Here is a 19,232-nt window from a genome sequence, read left to right as displayed (position 1 = left end):
CTATAATACAGTAATCGTTTCTTCAAATCGGTAATGGAATTGGGAAAGGTTACACATTTAGTTAGGTAAAGTCGTTTACTAAACAACTTTACTAAACTGCTTATCAGCCTATGTTTCGACATCCAAATGCTTGCAAAATATCCTACTCGGTCGCATGCACACTGATCACCTGTAATGTTTTGACTTTGCATCGTCGGTTTTCTCTTAGCGCACGGAACATGTCCGGGCAAGCTGCAGGATAATGTGATGGATCTGATCTGATGGGTTATGCCCAGCATATAACCAGAATGATATGAAATCCTGGTATACGCAATTATACCAATTTCAACTAGAAATGTTGATGCATGATATAAGTATAACTTCTCAGATTTATTTGTGTATTTTTTGCATACATGCTAAAGTGCACAAGCGTTTGCGTGTCCTGTTATTTTAAGTTTCAACTAGGCCTTCTAGTCAGGCACTAACACACCTATTCCAATAAGTAATGATTATAGACACCATCATTTGGTTTAATCTGCTGTGCTGGAGCTAAACCAGACCATCAAGGGCCGGAGCTGCGATGACTGTACGGGAGACAAGCCCCTAAAATAGCCATACGAGGGCAGCGTCGGACCTCCTTCACAACTAATGGCGCTTTTCCATTATCGGCCCGGATCGCTTCGGGTCGGTTCGGGTCGCTTCGGCCCGCTTTTGAACAGTTCTGGTATTCCACTATACAACAGACCAGGAACTAGTAGGAGGAGTAGGCGATAGTAGGCGGAGTAAAAGCGCGCCATGGTGGTGACGTATATTTTCACGAGACACAACACAGCCACAACAACAGCGACATGGAGGAACTTGAACTATCGTATACTTTTTCTTCGGCATGTGGTATATTACTAACCGTGATTTTTTTGGGGAGAGAAAGAGAGAGAGGAAGCTATACACATAATAAAGTCATGTTTTTAGAACCCTTAAAACCACTGCCTTCACTTGTCTGCTTTATGAACTGTAGTATCATTGTGTGCCGTGTTATTCACGGACAAACACGGTGCCCTTTGCGGGTTAATAACTTCGGTTTACCGTGGGTTAGGATAACAATTCAAACGTGTCCGGATAGGGGAGAGGACAGGGAATCCAAAACCATTTGAATGGTGTCGATACGACACTTATCACGGTCGACAGCGCGGAGCGAATTCCCTGGTAAAACTTTTCTCTGCCCCCGCTGTCAACAGGAGTTTCATCTAGCAGCAAGCGGTGCTTTGCGGGTTAATAACTTTGGATTACCGTGGGTTAGGATAACAATTCAAACGTGTCCGGATAGGGGAGAGGACAGGGAATCCAAAACCATTTGAATGGTGTCGATCCTACACTCCTATCACGGTCGACAGCGCGGAGCGAATTCACTGGTAAAACTTTTCTCTGCCCCCGCTGTCAACAGGAGTTTCATCTAGCAGCAAGCGGTGCTTTGCGGGTTAATAACTTTGGATTACCGTGGGTTAGGATAACAATTCAAACGTGTCCGGATAGGGGAGAGGACAGGGAATCCAAAACCATTTGAATGGTGTCGATCCTACACTCCTATCACGGTCGACAGCGTGGAGCGAATTCCCTGTTAAAACGTTTCTCTGCCCCCGCTGTCAACAGGAGTTTTAACCAGCAGGCGCGGTGCTGCGAGCAGCAGCGGGTGAACTCCCGGTTCATTGAGTTTACGGTTAAAAGCATAACTTCTCGGGGTGTCAGCGCGGTGGTTAAGGGCTCAAAATGACCGTATACAGATGGTGAAGTTAGCAAAGGAGTATTGTGTTTCTACCACATTCACAGCCGGTGTTATTCACGGGCAAAGACGGTGCATAATAGCGATTTTGTGTTATGCTTGTTGTAAATAAAAGTTCTATGATGCATTGAAATGACATTAAACTAAGATAATACGATGGTCAGCATAATTTTTCGAATCTTTATTAATAAGCTATTACAGAAACTGTAGTGACATTTTCCAAGAGCGAATGTGGTATTTCAAGATGGCGGTTAGCGAAGAAATCTATGAACATGGGATGACGATTTCCATTGACCAATCAACGGTGTGCAGCGTCACACGTCACACGCAGCCTGGCAAAAAGGTTCCGGGTCTAAATTTGGTTCCTGGTTAAGAAGGGTAGCTAAAGAAGCGACCCGAACCGAGCCGACCCGGGCCGACAAATGGAAAAGCGCCAAAGAAGCAGGCCAGCCCGGGTCGACCCGGGCTGGCACGATAGTGGAAAAGGGGCTTAAGGCTCACTCAGCATGTTGTAGCAACTGTAGTACATCATTGCATTACAACTCTTCATGCTTCCTTTGGGCTATACTTAAGAAAGGAACTTTCTTTCACAGTTGGATGGCTTGGCTGGTGATGCTGCTCATCTGTGTGCAGGCCACCCAATGTAGTATAGCGACTGCATTCTTTGACTGGATGAAAAAGCCAGATGCTCCTCCAGCCCCTACACCAGCCTCTACACCAGTCCCGAGACTACCTACGGGGGACACTCCGTCATTCGAGATGACTGTGGTGGAAGAGAGGTTCCTGGCAGAGGCTAGGGCGATGGAGCTTAGTCCACTGGACACTTGCAATCACAGGGTAATGGATGCCATTCTACCTCCCTTATATTTTATGAAACCCAACAGTTGGTTGGAGGGCAGTGGTCTCACTCATGTGGATTTCCTTGCAAAACAAGTTTTTTCCCCTTAGTAAAACTAATGGAGTGTCTGACATTTTGATAATTCCCTGTTAGTGTGAAATGCATGTAAGCCAATAGAAAGTTTCTTCAAACCAGGTGGTTGCTCAGCTGAAGTCGACTTGCGGTAGCCTATCAGAGGAAGAGCTGGCCAAACTGGGTGTGGTTCTGTTCAATTGCCAGGCTGAGGTGGAGGGACGCAGGACGTTCCCCTGCACAGAAGAAATGGTGATGTCTGAGCTATTTTACAGATTCTGTGTTTTCAGCCTGCTTTTAAAAATATGAATATTAAAAATAGTTTTTAAGATCTCCACAGTGAATTGCTGTTCTATGGGACATGGCCCTGCTCTCTGTTTCTGAAACAGTTGGCAAACATGGAGAATGAATCCCCAATGTTTCTATAGTGTGTTTGTTTACCCTGCTCTCTCTCTTCTGCTAGTCCTTAAAGCAGTGCACAGAAGACATGGACTCAGACACGTGGAATGCTTACCACATCGTGAGCAATAGAGCTCGCTCCGTGTGCTATGCCACCCGTCAGCAGCACTTCCGCCGCAGGGCTGAGCTCACTGTAAATGCCCTCATCGCCACAGCGACCAGCCAACTTGACGCCATGAAGGACCTGAAGGTCAGTCCCATCCGTCTCATTCTGAACATGCAAATTGAAGAGAGAGGGGATGGGGCCAGAGTGTAATCCCTCCTCCTTAATGGGTGGTGGACTTAAGTGTCTATTGTTCTGCCACAGGAGGGGCAGCTGGAGCTGAAGGACCTGACTGCAGCCTCATTGGAGAAGCTGCTGCAGGGGCACAGTGCTCTGCAGGCCCAGCAGGGGGTGCTGGCGGAAGGGCATGAGCAGCTGGAGAGCTCCCTGAGTACCAGCTTGGAGCAGCTGGGCCAGGAAAAGGCCCTCATCGCCTCTGGACAGCAACTCGTGGCCCAGCTCATTCAGGGCATCGTACAGAGGATGGGTAAGGAAACTCTGCCTGCTCACTTGTGGCTTCTGCTTTAGCCCTCAATGTCCTACTTGTATAAAGACCGTGGCTGGGTTGCAAAAACATGGTTTAACTTTTAAATTGGATTAAATGAAGGTTTATGTACTAATCCTGTTGCACCAAAACTAGCTTAAATGTAGTTTAAAATGAATCCTGGTTAAATCTAAACCTCTGGTAATTTCCGCTTAAACCTCGATTAAGCCTAAACCAGGATGAATTTAATCCATGTTGGTGCAACCCAGCCTATGTGTATAAGATATTAAAACTAGTTTTCTCTGCCTCTAGAGAACGTCAGTGAGCGAATAAAGAACCAAGGGTCCGAGGTGCAGGATGGTCATCAGGCCATTCTGAATGACCTGGCTGAGGTCAGAGGGCGCGCACAGGACATCTACAGCAAAATAGGTGATGTGCACAAACACTTAAACATTTATGGCAAATCTAATTTGGGACCCTCCTGCATAGCTTGACATTTTTCATTCTTGATATTACTCAGTCTATTTCTAGCCCCTTGTGTAGAAAGAGGAAACTTTGGGACCGAAAGAGGAAACACTTGGGACCGAATATGTATACTTTCTTTTGACTTAACTTACCCCAATTATGTAACTTGAAATTATGCAATTACCATTTGTGTCTTACCAACCAACTGTAATTCCTTTCCATTTTTAACATAACATAGCTTAACGGTTTGGTGGACAATAAGTATTGATAAAACAATTGCATTTTGCAATGAAGTATTGCATATGCACAACAGGACTGTCAACTGTAGGCTACTGTATGCTTTGCATGTATCCGACAACGTGCACTTGAGAGGTTGTACGCAAATGAGTTGGAATAATAAAGAGCATGTTATTTGGTCTACTTCGTAGACATATTGAAACTAGTTGCTTGGTATATTTTGAACACCGAGGGAGATTAGGAGCTTCTCCTAAATAAATCAAATGATTTCCACAGAATCTGAGTTACACTACAGCTATCCTTTATAGCCATTGGTCCTAATAGGGCATACGTAATGAAACATCAAAACTAAATATACTATCAATAATTACAATGTAGGCTACCCATTAAGGTTACTGCCGTTTCTGTCATTTAGCCTTGGTTTAAGTAAAGCGACTTCTATAGTGGATGTTGTCTTATGTGCAGAATGATGTGCTTTGCCTTGTTGCCAACATTGTTTGCTGGTTGAGGGCTGAGACGTGTCCCCGTGTGCTTCTTGTATTGGTAACCTCATCTCTGGTCATGTGACCACAGAGCACAGCATGTCTGGGTTCCTGCAGCATCAGAACCAGACGGCACGGTACTACTCTGACCTTATGGGCAAGCTGGAGCGCATGAACGGAACCCTGGGAACCATGCTGAGTTACCTTGACAACATGCAAAGCAGTCTAGAGGAGAGACTCCGTGTGATCCAGGGCTACCTTGGCTGGGCAGGTACAGTACACTAAAGTAGGTGTGTGACAAAGACCCACATTAAATGACTGAGTCGCACATTCTATACTTCTTATTGCACTAATCGAACCGGCATTTCTGGGTGCAGTTGTATCAAAGCCAGATACACGTCCAGACACACATTTGGAGTGGTGAGGTACAGTAATGCGTGTGATTGTTTTGTTCCTGTGCCCCCCATTCTACAGGCCTGAGCCTGGCAGCACTGTGGACTTGTGTGATGCATGCTGGGTACTTCCTTCTGTGTGCAGTGTTATTGACGTTTCTGCGCTGTCCGAGTTTCTCCCGGGCGATGCTCCTGCTCACAGTACCGCTCAACGCCGTGGCTGAGGTCAACCAGCAGCCCGCGTTTAACCTGGCCAACCTCAGCCTGCTGCTGCTCACTCTCTCACTGGGTACGGACTAGATGGGACTAGATGGGACAGGGGATATCTGATGGGAGACTGACGAGCGTTGTTCGTGATGATTACACACAGGTAAAAGGAAAGCTGTATGTGATATGCCCTTTTCACCAGGTCACTGGTTCGCTACGCAGTTGCTGTGCGTGTGTTCTCGAATCAAAGGAAAGATGGCCGGCCCGCCCCCATGCAAAACCTTGGAATGGGAAAACCAGCATGTGCCCCACCACCACAGTGGACCAAAGTGCTCCACCCCGGAGAGGTGAGTAAATGGACTGACTTATATAGCGCCTTTATCCAAAGCGCTTTACAACAGCCTCTCATTCACCCATTCACACACACATTCACACACCAATGGCGGCAAGCTGCCATGCAAGGTGCCCGGCCCGCTCACTGGGAGCAATTTGGGGTTCAGTGTCTTGCCCAAGGACACTTCGACATGTGGCCAGCCGGGGCTCGAACCGCTGATTTGCCAACCTTGCGACTATTAGACGCCGGCTCTACCTCCTGCGCCACAGGCGCCCCCAAGAGTATAATGAAGGAAAGCTCCAGGTGGGATGGGGGAGCTGTGGCATTGACTGAGATCCAGTATTTAAAGAAATAGTTTTGCCTGTTCAAGTCGTTTCTGTGTGTCCTCTCAGAGATGATCTAGATTGCATCATGGAGCCAAGGGACCTGCTGGATCAGGACGGCTTCATGTCAGGTGTGTACTAGGCTACCGTACCCGTGAGAACCCCGCAACCATAATACCCTTTTTTTGGTGGAATTTGTGTCTAAAACACAATTTTGTACTTCATTACACTGGTCATTTCCCTTCATGTTTATATCATTAATTATAGGTGACCTCTGCAGAGCAGCCCTGTTTCCCTCCCACGCCCACCAGACATCCAACCACTCCACTCCCAGGCTCAGCTGTCGGCCTAGCCTCTCTGCGGTGAGCAATGAACAGCAGTAGACATCAATCAGGCATGATAATCGCTCCCCTTTTGGCAAAATTAGCCGTTTTGAATCCAAAATAGGTGACTTGCCTGAATCATATAGATCCGATGAGGTTTTTTTTTTTTTTGGGAGGGGGGGGGGGGGAGCAGAGCGGCCCTTTAGTCTGGAACGCACGTTGAACGTTCGAACGATTAGATTTTGATGGGCCTTTGATGGCCTGGGCTACAGAAAAGCGAAGCAACGTAGCGAACAGGTGCGCAGGCGTGAAGGGCTGAAACTGTAATGTGCGCGTGAAACTCCTTGGTGAAGACATTGGTGACAGAACGTCAGCCGCGGTTTTTGTATGCTGAGAGAAGACAAGGACTGAAGTCGCAAATACTGAGATAAGAATGTAATGTTAACAAAACACAATTTGCTAGCTAACGATTAGGGATGTCCCGAATTCCGATATTGATATCGGATATCGCTGCGATATTGGTCCTGAATGCTGGATCGCAGATCGCACCAGAAAAAAAATAGGCTGCGATCCGCGTGCGCGATCTGGCGTGTCACTCACGTGATGACAACAGCAGTAGTCAGTGGTCACGGGCATGAGAGTTGACTACCTGTGTGTAATGAGTCTGACAATGTCATGATGCTAGCTGGTGAAATCATAAACCATTTGCTTAAGTAATTTTTCGGTTATTTACATAGTCTGAAACTACAGATGGTAAGCTTTCAAATGATGCGTCAGACATTGAAATCGGAAAGAAATTCAAGACGACACGAGTATTTGAATGTTGGTGCACCGAATGGGAATGCGACAGGAGAAAAGTGACTGACCAAACCACAACAACAAACGCTGCTAGCGGCTAACAGCTAACAGTGGTACATCGCTAGGAACGTCTAACTGCGTTTTTATATCATCACAACATACTGAGAGAACATGGACATGCTAAAAACACATAACTACATTCTGAATGCATCCGTTTGCGCGTTTGTTTTCAGTTTAGCGCTGCCTCTCTGGGAGCCCAGCCCCAGTTCATCAGCTCCCTCACCTCCACTCCCATCTTAACTAGATGAACACACAGTCCTTGCTTTTGAACACGTCCTAAAACAAGAGTATGTTTACAAGTCATTATCACTTACTGGTAGCCTCCGACAAACGAGAACAGTTAATCCAATCCACAGATTATAATTATTTAGTGATGGTTAAACTGTTTTTTATTATATGGACTGGGTACAAAAAACGAAAACCAGATATTGTTGACACTCCTTCGATTCTGCGACTGGTTTCTGGTCTCACCAGCGGGCTACACTTTTAAAAAGGGTCCTATAATTGATTTGCCATTTGTAAGAGAAGATAAATAGAATACAAACCTGAAGGCACTAAAACTAGAATCAGACAGTAACTCTTTTTTTTTCTACAATGCTGAATGCTGCTGTTTAAATTGTTTTAACCAGTTGGTCACTGAGTACTGCAGAGCAGAGGCGGATTTAGGATTGTAGGAGATCCGGGGCTTAGCCCAGAGGGAGAATATAATGTGCGCGCGGAGCGCGCCGGAAAAATCAACCTTCAACCTTCAACTTACCACCACCTTAAAGCGGACAAAAGGCTGTATTACAAAATAGACAGTAAACACACACACACGTCAGTCACCATCATTTATATTTGTATAGAATTACAGAATTGATGGGCTGAGGCTAGTTATGTTACAGTATGTATATCAGGGCAGACTCTGTGCTCACCACTTATATTGTATTGATTGTCTTGTCCTGTGTTATATGACGATATATTACATGTATTGTTGGCCTGTGTATAGTAGTGAAATCAAATTCCCCCTGGGACATTAAACAAACTTAGTTAGTTAGTGTTACATCTTAGGATAGATTTGAGTCATGTTCTGTATACATACATACTACCATAAGGGCATACTTAATGTGGTTACTTCATGTTTACTAGCTGTAACATTAACGTTACATCATTCTTTTTCACTTGTTACTCAGTCAACCAGAGTGCAGATATCAAAGACTATCAGCCTGTTATTCACTTTATTTGTATAAGTATTATCCTTTGTTTGATTTCTTACCATGTACCGTAACAGTACCTTGCTATGTTTCAGTTTCATTATAACATAACGTTATGTTATGATAGCCAGCTAGCATTATCAAACCGGAAAAGTAGTGTCAGTGAGTCAGTCACCTTTCTAATAAGATTCACAAACCTGAAACATCATCTATGTCATCACTGCTGGTGATGTCATTGTTGTCAGCTGCTGAAACTGCTGCTGCAACAGTTCTTGGTGCTTGTTTTGTTGAAAACACTTTCAGATATCCATCCTTACAATTTTGCAAGTCAGGCACTGATTGAGATCACTTCTTCTTCAGGGCAGGGCAGGCTACGCAGTACGCAGGCTAATGTCGCGCAGCTGCTGCCTCTCTGTTGAACTCCGGTACTGCACGTTACTCACGAGAGTTATTATTTTTTTTACATTTTTTTTTTTTTTTAAGTAAAACATTCGGGGCTTTCCAGAAAACATCCGGGGCTTGAGCCCAAGTAGCCACCCCCTAGCGCCGCCCCTGCTGCAGAGTACTGTTTTTGTTGCTTGAATAAAGGCTGGCAGTCTTTAATAGCCAACTGTTGTTGTGGACTATACTGGGGAAGTATTTGTTATTATTCAGGAGTAAAACAATAAATACTAATATCGGATCGGTATCGCAGATACCTGAAGCCCAGGTATCGGTATCGGTAGTGAAAAAATGGGATCGGGACATCCCTACTAACGATAGATGGCTAACTTTGGTACTAACATTTGGTACTAACATTACTAAGTGCAGTACAGATACAGTACAGATAACTACTAACGTTAGCGTTGTCAGCCTATTTTGCAAGCTGTTAGCCCCTTTCACACATAGTTCCCTGTAAATTAAATGGAATCGCAACCCAGGTCCGCCAGTGATTTTCGCCGTTTAATGAGCTAAATGCCCGAAAAATATGATGTTGAATACATATAAAACTGAGGTATGATATATGGCAGATATATATGGCAGTCTCAGGCGCCTGTCACGTCTCCAGTAGCTACATTAGAACTTTGCATCCTTTGATACATATAAGGATCTTGTAATTTCGCAAACAATGGCAAAATGTAAATAGTTTACTCTATGTACAACTGGAAAAGGTAGTGACAGAAGATTTTCGTGTTTTGATTTCGCTGGGAGTTCGTTAAAAATGCCTTTCCACCAAAGAACCGTGGAGCCGCGCTGTGTGAGCAGGCTGAGGGTCATACAATATTTGTATATTAAAGGCAACGCCGCGGCAGTTGAACAGAGTAAATTATTTAAATGTTGCCATTGTTTGCGAAGTTACAAGATCCTTACACCCCGCCATATGTATCAAAGGATGCAAAGTTCTAATGTACTGGAGACGTGACAGGCGCGTGAGCCATATATATCATACCTCCGTTTTATATGTATTTATCATATTTTTCGATATATAACAGAAGTATGATATGTGGCAGATATATGGTATATATGTGTTGAGCTTGGGTGCACATGAATCGCGTATGAACAATAAGTAAAGCAGACTCTGTATTCTCTTCAGCATGTCTCCGGTAAGTTTATTCACAGACTGACAACAGACTCGACAGTCAACGTAGTGACGTCACATTAGGACGTACCTTCATACAAGAACAGAATAACAGTGCGACTGCTACCGTAGTACACAGACTAAGGGCGTCATCAAATATACATTTTTATTTTTTTACAAAATTCGCGCCCCCCCTGCAGTACCCCCCACGCCCCACAGTTTGGGAAACACTGTACTAGCTTATATTCAATGTTGCACATTTCATGAGAAGTTGTCAGTCTAGTTTCTTATACAACATATGTGTATGTTTACATGTGAACACTTAATTATACATTCATATTTTCGTTTTTGTACAGAAACAACTCACTAAAATTGACTTGCATAACTGATTTGAAGAAAAAAATCCACCTCTACCCCCCCATTCGGTACCATGCCATATCGTGGCTTTTGCTGAAATGACGCCACTGGTCTTGTAGCCTATTGGAGTGTGTGTGTGAGTGAGGGAGAGTGAGAGGGAGTGCTTTTGTGAGCCCGCATGTATGATGTGTCTCTTTCTGGTACCCCAATAATCTTTTTTGGCTCTCAGTCTCCGACTGCCCTAGCAGGATCCGGGTCTCGTATCCTTCTCACCTTTTTCACCCCGACCTGTTTTCATGCCTGATCAATGCACAGATGGGGCTTGGCCCCAAATGCGTCGTGCCAGTGTGGCGCAGAGGACCAAACCGCAGACCATGTTATCCTGGATTGCCCGGTGTACCACCCACCCAACGGGATGCATGGTCTGTCGGTATTAGATGACGAGACGATGACGTGGCTTCTGGAGGGGTGTCCAGAAATATAGCCCGGGTGGGCCCCTCAACCAGGTCTCGGGGTGGTAAAAGGGTAGCCCCTCGGCCCCGAGCCTGGTGGAGTGGAGAGGAAACAACAACCCATACGCCGAAGAAGAACTGCAGATGTTAACGTTGTGCTGAGAAACACAAATAATTTGAGAGATGGGGAGCATTTGCATCATACTGTTGGTTAGGAACACACAGTATAAGACTAGTTCTATCACTGACCATACTGTGCTCTGATTGGTAGGCTGTCCTTGAAGGTCTTCCCCAAAGGAACCTCGGAGCCATGTGGGATGCAGTGAGCTTAAGCTCCAACCAATCCCTGGCCAGCAACAGGTTAGTGTTCACAATCTAACCCAGATGAAGCATATTGATGCATCAGGGGGGTATTCCATCAATGTTGCTAAAGGATATATATGTTTTATTATTATTTGTGGCCCAAGCATACCTGGGGGTGGGGGGTGGTTAGAAAACAAACAAAACCCCAAAAAACACAAATGTAAACAAAGACTGCTATTACCGGTACTTGTCACTTGCCACTGACTGTTTGCAATAAAAAGATTTGTAAAATAAAAATAAAATAAAAATTTGCTAAAGGAAAATCCAGGCTTAAAGATACATCTTGCAATTTTTGATTTCTTTGTAAATCTCGTAAGATTTATCAAAATAAGCCTGGATTGTCCTTTAGCAACGTTGTTGGAATACCCCCCAGCTCATACCGACTGAGGTTGACAGCATTGTTTCTAAAACTAATGAGGAATGACGTCACATAACATCACAAGTTACATTTTGCTTGCTTTGCATGTATTACAATTAAGCATTTCTTCCACACCAATACACTGGAGGGAGGTTGATTACAACCAGAATTATTTGATTCATGTTTAACAGCCAAGTTCTGTCAGTAAAGTTTAGTGGGTGTAAATGGATACAGGGTGCATGTTATCACTGCTGAACATAAAATATACACCACTGCTTCCTCTCTCAATAGGAATGTAGCATTTGTTTTCTCAGCTTGTATTTTCCCTCTCCCTTCTGCACCGTCTGCTCTCCCATCACCTGGCAGCTCCACATCTGTCCGTCAGCTGTGTAACGGCATCACAAAGACTGGACAGCCGTGTAAGAAGAGGGCAGTACTGGGACAGGACTACTGTCGAGTCCACGAGGGCGGGTACACCTCCTACAACGCCCTCTGAATGACACCCAGCCTCTCCTTACTCCATCCATCAGAAAACCCCTGTTGGGACCAGGGGGGTATTCTATCAATGTTGCTAAAGGAAAACCTAGGCTTATTTTTGCTAAGTCTCGCAAGGCTGATCAATATAAGCCTGGATATTCCTTTAGCAGCGTTGATGGAATACCCCCCCAGGAGTAGAATGATTGTTACATATTACTGTAGGGGTCTGTCTGTTTTTACCATGTGTGTGGCCTTTGACATTAATCGCCCTTCTCTGGCTGTAAATGACTACAAAACGAGGGAATTCATTGTTTAAGAAAGGACTATAGCATTGTATTTATTTTAAATGTTTTGAGTTTAGTGTATGTCTTGTTGGTAACCTTTTTGGCAATTGTTTTTGTACTGTGTATTATCTATTGCATGGATTTGTAAATTCATAATTTTCAAATGAATTCATAATTTACAAATGAATTCAAATTCATAACCTTTTTTGGCAATTGTTTTTGTACTGTGTATTATCTATTGCATGGATTTGTAAATTCATAATAAATTATTTCAATGCAAATATACTTTATTCTTTTCAGTTTTCGACAGACATATACATATATCTTGGACCAATAACACAAATTATTCCAAATTTTCTCACCAGTAACTGACAAATATATCTTTTGAGAAAGTTGGCAGACACTGGTTTATCAAATACAAATATACCATCAGATGGATTTACATTCAATGATATATGAAATTGAACTTGAAAACGTTATAAACAGCCAGTTAGTCATTATTCTCACAAAGAAAGACCTCACCACTACATTTGTCTGAGCCAAGATACCCAGATTATTATTTATTTTAAATAGTTTATTCTGTCCACTAATATATTGCACTGATTGAATCAAATAGTTATAAAATGAATATTTCCCCAACCACCTGGTATACAACAAGTGTCATAAGTCAGAGTGGAGACCTTCCATATGGCAGCACAACACTGCTTCCTAGAGAATTCTATTTACACAAGAGGAAGCAAAATGTTGTGCTACTTTAACTCAATAGAGTGCTGCCATATTGGCCAGACCTATAGCTAGCCGTCCAGCTTATTCTACTTCTATTGTGTGTGTGTGTGTGTGTGGGGGGGGGGGTCACTTAACACATGATTTGAATGTAGTTCAGCTCAGTGTGTTCACACACTTCAAGTGTATACCACATCAACAGACTCCATGTAACATTCCTCCTGTGGACAATCTTCATCAGTTATTTCAGCTTTGACCTCTACCCTCTTCTTCTTGTTGCCGATCGTGACCATGGACTGACAGTCAATCTGTTTCTTCACTTTCGAGCAGTGTCATAATTGGCCACAAACCAATCGCATGTTTCCTTCAAAGCTGTAAGAATAGAGAACAGTCAGTGACAGAAACCAAACACAATCTTTTATGTTTAGCTCAATGTCATTGACAAGATATGATCCTGAGCATTCTGACTATAACATGCATCCACACAGACAGAACAGAGTTAGCTTTACAACTGTTAACCCCCCCCACCAACGACCAACTAGAAGCCCTCTGAACTCTGACCTTGCTTGAAGGGGGTGAAGGTAAAGTTGGGGAGGTAGCGCAGAAGTTTGGCGTTGCTGGCTGTCTTCTTGAACTGCCCGTCCGCTTTACTGGTGTCATACTGGAGGTCAGTGGTCAGGGAATGAAACACAGGGCTTCTACGGACCAGATGGCTCGGAGTTTGAGCGTGTGCACCTGCTTGTCCAGCTTGTGTGTCTTGTTATGGAGCGAGGCCGTCATTTAAATTCCGTAATTTTCTTGGTTAAAAGGATACCACCACTTCCCCTTTGAAGGCCAGGGCATCGACGACGGCCTCTGCCGCCTCCTTAATGGACACCTCGTCCTCCTCACCAACTGGGACACAAAGAGAGAGTCGCGAGAAGCATCGTCATCAGACTTAGCCCTGTGTTGTTGGCAATACGACAGTATGTGGTTGACGTGTGTGTGCGCATACGTGTGTGTGTGAGAGAGAGAGAGAGAGAGAGAGAGAGAGAGAGAGAGAGAGAGAGAGAGAGAGAGAGAGAGAGAGAGAGAGAGCTCACCAGACAGAATGATTGGGTCCACCTCGTTGTACTCCCTCAGTACCCACAGAAAGAGGCGGGCCAGGTCCAGAGAGTAGATGAACTGCCTTCTGGGAGTGCCAGAGCCCCACACTGTCAACGGGGTCCCGTCCTCTAACACACACAACCACACAACGGTGGAGGAGATGAGACCTGGAATGTTTGTTAGAACGTGTGTCTCTGAAATGTGTGTAGGGAAGTGTAGTGGAACTCTGAGTGATGGAAGTCGTGTGGGTCTGTGTGTTTAAGTGCCTGTGTGTGAGTGTGTATCTTTACTCTGAGCAATATAGGCTTTGTGTATGAGGCCTGGCAGTACATGTCCATCTTCGATGCTGAAGTTGTCATGGGGACCAAACACATTAGTTGGAATCGCTGCCGTGTAGCAACGCCCATGCTGCTGGAAATACGCCCTGCAAGATACACACAGGTCAACAGATAATTCAAATAATAACCCCCAGAAATAGAAACTGACAAACACACACTCAAACACACACAAACAGACACACACACACACCTGTTGTGGACATCAATCATTCTCTTAGCGTAGGCATAGCCAAAGTTAGACTCATGGGGAGGGCCATTATGAATCTGGAAGCAAAGAAATAAGTCGATTATCATCATTCCTATATAACACAAATACTCTGTTAGGGCGTTCACACCGGCAAAGAACCGTGTCTGGAACCGTGTCTGTCAAGTCTGGAAGCGCGTTCAGACCGAAACTCAATTGGTTCGGAGCCTGAAAAGTTGGTTCGCAGCGGGAACCAGAAAATAGTGATTCTCAAGCGCGAACCAAAACGTAGAACAGTCACGTCGTCAGTGGGTGTGTCTATGACATCATCAGTGGGTGTGTCATATTCTAGGCTGCAGAGACCAGCAAGAAGGAAGGAGACAAAATGTAATCTAATCTAAATCTAATCATTAGTGATCAAAAACAATATCAAAAGTTTCATTATTCTCTCTATCTTCCTCACATGCTCAGCAAACACACACACACACACACACATGCGCGCGGACTTGCGCGAACGCAAATTTCGTAAGCCATTTCTATTCCAGTAATGGAGCAGCTGATTAGTAAGAGAACGCGTGTAGAAAGTGTATTTTGTTTTGTTTCATAGAACATTGTGTTTATTTCAGACACGGTAGTGGAAGATATTATCCTCTTTTCCAGTGAAGTAGCTGCCATCTTGTTGTGACATGTTTGTTCATCCCGCCCCTTCATCACCCATCGTTGATGACGGGGATGGTTCTGGTTACACTGGTATGAACGCGGGCTCGTTCGGCAGACAGCACCAACGTTTGGAGGTTCCCGAACGCGAACGCGAACCGGCACGGTTCTTTGCCGGTGTGAAAGCCCTATGTGTGTACACACACACACACACACACACACACACACACACACACACACACACACACATACCATGGTCTCGTCGATTGGGTAGGTGGTCTTGTCTGGGAAGATGCAGGTGGACAGGCAGGAAACCACCTTGACAGCTTGCACCTGGTGTGCTGCCTGCAGCACGTTGTCATTTATGTAGATATTGTTTCTCTGGAGATTGATGAGTGGACAGAATGTTGCCATTTAAATAGTTATGCAAATCTTATTTCTCTTATTATTTAAGCACAACTCAGCACAATGCTTAAGAACCTGTTTGGTGAGCTGTCACGTCACATGATCCCACTGAGAGCTGGGCCTTACCCAGAAGTCCAGGTTGGCTCTCATGTTCTTGAAGAGGCCGCCCACCATGGCAGCCAGGTGGATGACGTGGGTGGGCCGGTGCCTCTGGAACACCGCCCGTGTCTCCTCCATATTCCTTACGCACACACAGACACACACACATACACACACTGCCTAACTTGACAAAACAATTCTGGGTAGATAGAGCAGTAGAGGGAGGTGAGCTCTAGATAGAGCAGTAGAGGGAGGTGAGCTCTAGATAGAGTAGTAGAGGGAGGTGAGCTCTATTACTTACAAGAGGTTTACGTCCTTAGAGGAGAGGAAGGTCCACTGCTCCCCCTCCCTGGCTCCTCCCTCCTCTTTGACCACACGCTCTATCGCCCTGCCCACCAGGCCAGACCCCCCTGTCACCAACACCCGCATTGGCTCTATTGTGTTTTCCATCTGTAGAGAAAGAGAAGAGTCTCTACGTTTAGTTTGTTGATTCATTCATTCATAGCTGTCAGCAGGGGGTCTTTATGCGTTGTTGTAGTGAATACAGATCACTGTTCTTGTGACGGTGTGTGTGACAGTATGTAGAAGTCTGTGGTGATATTGGCAACTGGTTAAATTGTGTGACTGACTGCTGTTGGATACTACACTTGTTGTTCTCCCAATAAAAAGTTACCATAATTGCTTGTTTAACAGGTTTGGATAGTATTGACATACTCTGTCAATCTACAACGCTCAAGGGAGGGGTACTCTGGTAATCAGCTGTAGACTTTGGGTCATTACTTGACTCTGATCCACTGCCACGAGGTTGAACTGTGTCTGCCCATAAATAAATGTAGATGAAACCAATTTCCATTTAGATACATTGTATTCTATTTATCGGTGGAATATCCCAAACGTCATCAGTCGCTGCTAATAATTTATCAAATCTAGTTGAAATGTTATGCCGTGTGTGTAACTAGTAAGGCGTTGACTGCTGGTCGTCAAAATAACTGCCATTGAAAACAGCTAGTGAATGCATTTGTTTTTTTGCAGTGCGATAATTGTCTGGATCACGTAAATATCCCAAAGCTAATGAATGGTGTCTGCGTGATGTAGTAAATTAATACGTCGGCATCGTCGGATCAGATCGGAAGGGAAGGGTGACCGTCCTTATAGATGCATGACAGGAACAGATAGAGTAGCTTCAACAGAGAGACAAAAACAGCCTCAAAAGCGAAAAAAGCTATGAACCGTCTATAGCTATTCATGAAGTAACTGTAAATAGATCAAAGATACATAGGCCGCCAGATACTTTGCTGAAAGTTTATTTACCTCAGTCAGTGCTCGAATCTTCTTCTCTGATTGATGATGCCGAAGTATGTCTTCTTCGGTCGTTGGAGGACGTAAAAGCAATATACGGCGTTTACCGCCATCACCTGGACGGAAGTTAGAACGACTAGCTCTGGTTAAAATACATAATAATAATAATGATAATCATCATAATCATAATCATAATCATAATAATAATAATAACGAATAAAATAAAAAACACTTCCCATGCCCTGCTGGACCTGGAGAAGAGCAGGACGAGGCCTGCGTGAAGTTCCAGGAGGACAGAGAGCAGTGGGGGGACAGAGCCTCCCTGCAGGCCCTAGCAGGCCAAGCCCAGACGGGGAGGGAGCTTACCCTGGCCGTGGCGGGCCGGCTTGACGACAAAAGCAGAGACAGCTATAACGCTCTCATTGGCCGTCTCTTTAAGCAAGCTCTCACAGACAGGGGGCTGGCCAAGCAGGAGGCTGCAAAGGAGAGAGCTAGGTCAGAGGAGAGAGCCTTCCTCATCACCTCCCACCTGCAGGCCCTTGTTGGCCAAGCCCAGGCGGGGAGGGAGCTAACCCTGGCCGTGGCGGGCCTGCTCCAGGGAGGGAGGGGCTAACCCTGGCCATGGCGAGCCTGCTCCAGGTCGCCAAGACCAAAAAGGCGGAGATAATTAAGCAGGAGGCCCAGGCTAGGTGGGAGGAAAAAAAGAAGAAAAAAATATTTCTTCTTCTAGCATGACGACCGCCAATGGCCCCTGGCCTGAGCTGGGGTAGGCTACTCTTCCTGCTACAACTAGTGAATTGATGATTTATGTAGCGTTAGGGTACTCAACCATATTGCACCCAGAGTGCGACCTGCTCATGTGAGAGTCCTGTTCCACTGTGAAGCCAGAGAATCATTGAGTGCTATTAGCACTACTGTTTGCTACAGTATGAGCTGAATTCAAATCCCAATGAAACATCCCTTCCCTCTACCCAACTGGCCTCCAACCTACCACCACCAACCAGGGACAGACTGGGACTACAAAATGGCCCTGGACTTTCACAACAGCCTGTTATTCTGCTTTTACTAGTTGTACCATAAAACCTACATGCATCTTTAAAACCTTCCATGCACTGTAGCAACACAATTCAGCACAGTTGAAACTTGAGGGCTATGATATGAATAAATTACTTCACCGCAATAATATCATTGCTATGTGACATTAGCATAGACTAAGGTGAGGTAATACTGCACTGCACAGTCCCTCCAATTTCACCACCACTACCTATTTACCAACAGGGGGCGTAGTGGAACTGCAGAGGCAGTGAGAGTCGGTTCATCCAGTCTGACTATACAGCTTCAATGGAAACATCCACGCTGCACCGGCACAACATGGAACAGCTCAGGACGACAGAACCAAGCTTTTTATCATCCTTATATACTGAGAGAAAACGCTGGCGTTAGGAAATAATAGCCAAAGCAGGGATATTTCACATTTGAATCATTTATTAAACAATGTCCATTTTACTTCCCAAGTCTTCTCTCCAACAGAGTGTGAGTGACAGTGGACAATAAGACAGAACAGAAAGGGTGTGGAGGTGAGGAGCACAGAGTACATAGCAGCTGCCTCCCACCTTATGTTCAATATCAGTCATATTAATTACATTAATAATTATAATAAAGTATGGACATTGACTGTAAGAAGAACATCTGTAGGAACAAATCAAACTGAGAACAGTAATCATAGAAATAAGAGATTAAAAAGAGCAACAAATATCTCTTAGTGGAAACATATTTTTTTAAAAGAGTAATACTGTAACACTTAATTTTTGTAAATCCTTTCTGTAAGTTTTTCATGTATATTTTCATGTTTTGTTTTTAGTAACTTTATGTTTGAAAGAGTGAAGACCCGAGTTCTGCATGCTGATTGGTCGATTTGATGGGTCAATATATGACATCACCGCATTCTATTCTACTACCATCTCAAACACTCACGCTCGCACATTCACATATATTGTCGCTCGCACATTCACACACATTAACACACACACACACACACACACACACACACACACACACACACACACACACACACACACACACACACACACAATTCTGCGCGCGCGCACACACACCCACCTCCTTTC

The 19,232-nt window shown here is 44.6% G+C and overlaps 2 protein-coding genes across 2 annotated transcripts; one reads left to right on the top strand and one right to left on the bottom strand.

The window, feature by feature from the left end:
- Positions 1–2,353: 2,353 nt before the first annotated feature.
- On the top strand, positions 2,354–12,050 carry bmb (brambleberry; the record flags this gene model as incomplete). The annotated part of the gene is made up of 12 exons (XM_080536596.1): positions 2,354–2,593; positions 2,790–2,918; positions 3,130–3,315; positions 3,433–3,655; positions 3,965–4,081; positions 4,928–5,107; positions 5,311–5,517; positions 5,638–5,782; positions 6,162–6,223; positions 6,360–6,454; positions 11,105–11,193; positions 11,921–12,050. The coding sequence occupies 12 exons, from the start codon at positions 2,354–2,356 to the stop codon at positions 12,048–12,050; spliced, it is 1,803 nt and encodes a 600-aa protein (XP_080392722.1).
- A 576-nt stretch (positions 12,051–12,626) lies between these two features.
- On the bottom strand, positions 12,627–17,148 carry LOC308161534 (GDP-L-fucose synthase-like). Its single transcript, XM_080535555.1, has 10 exons — positions 17,119–17,148; positions 16,109–16,257; positions 15,835–15,949; positions 15,556–15,684; positions 14,653–14,726; positions 14,415–14,548; positions 14,121–14,252; positions 13,853–13,932; positions 13,600–13,699; positions 12,627–13,410 (listed from the first exon to the last, which is right to left on the bottom strand). The coding sequence occupies exons 2-10, from the start codon at positions 16,255–16,257 to the stop codon at positions 13,355–13,357; spliced, it is 969 nt and encodes a 322-aa protein (XP_080391681.1). The 5' UTR covers positions 17,119–17,148; the 3' UTR covers positions 12,627–13,354.
- Between the last annotated feature and the right edge of the window lie 2,084 nt (positions 17,149–19,232).

This window comes from Nansenia antarctica (genome assembly GCF_963989245.1).
Source record: "Nansenia antarctica genome assembly, chromosome: 7".
In the NCBI taxonomy this organism is placed as follows: Eukaryota; Metazoa; Chordata; class Actinopteri; order Argentiniformes; family Microstomatidae; genus Nansenia; species Nansenia antarctica.
This window is presented reverse-complemented; position numbering and strand designations above follow the sequence as displayed.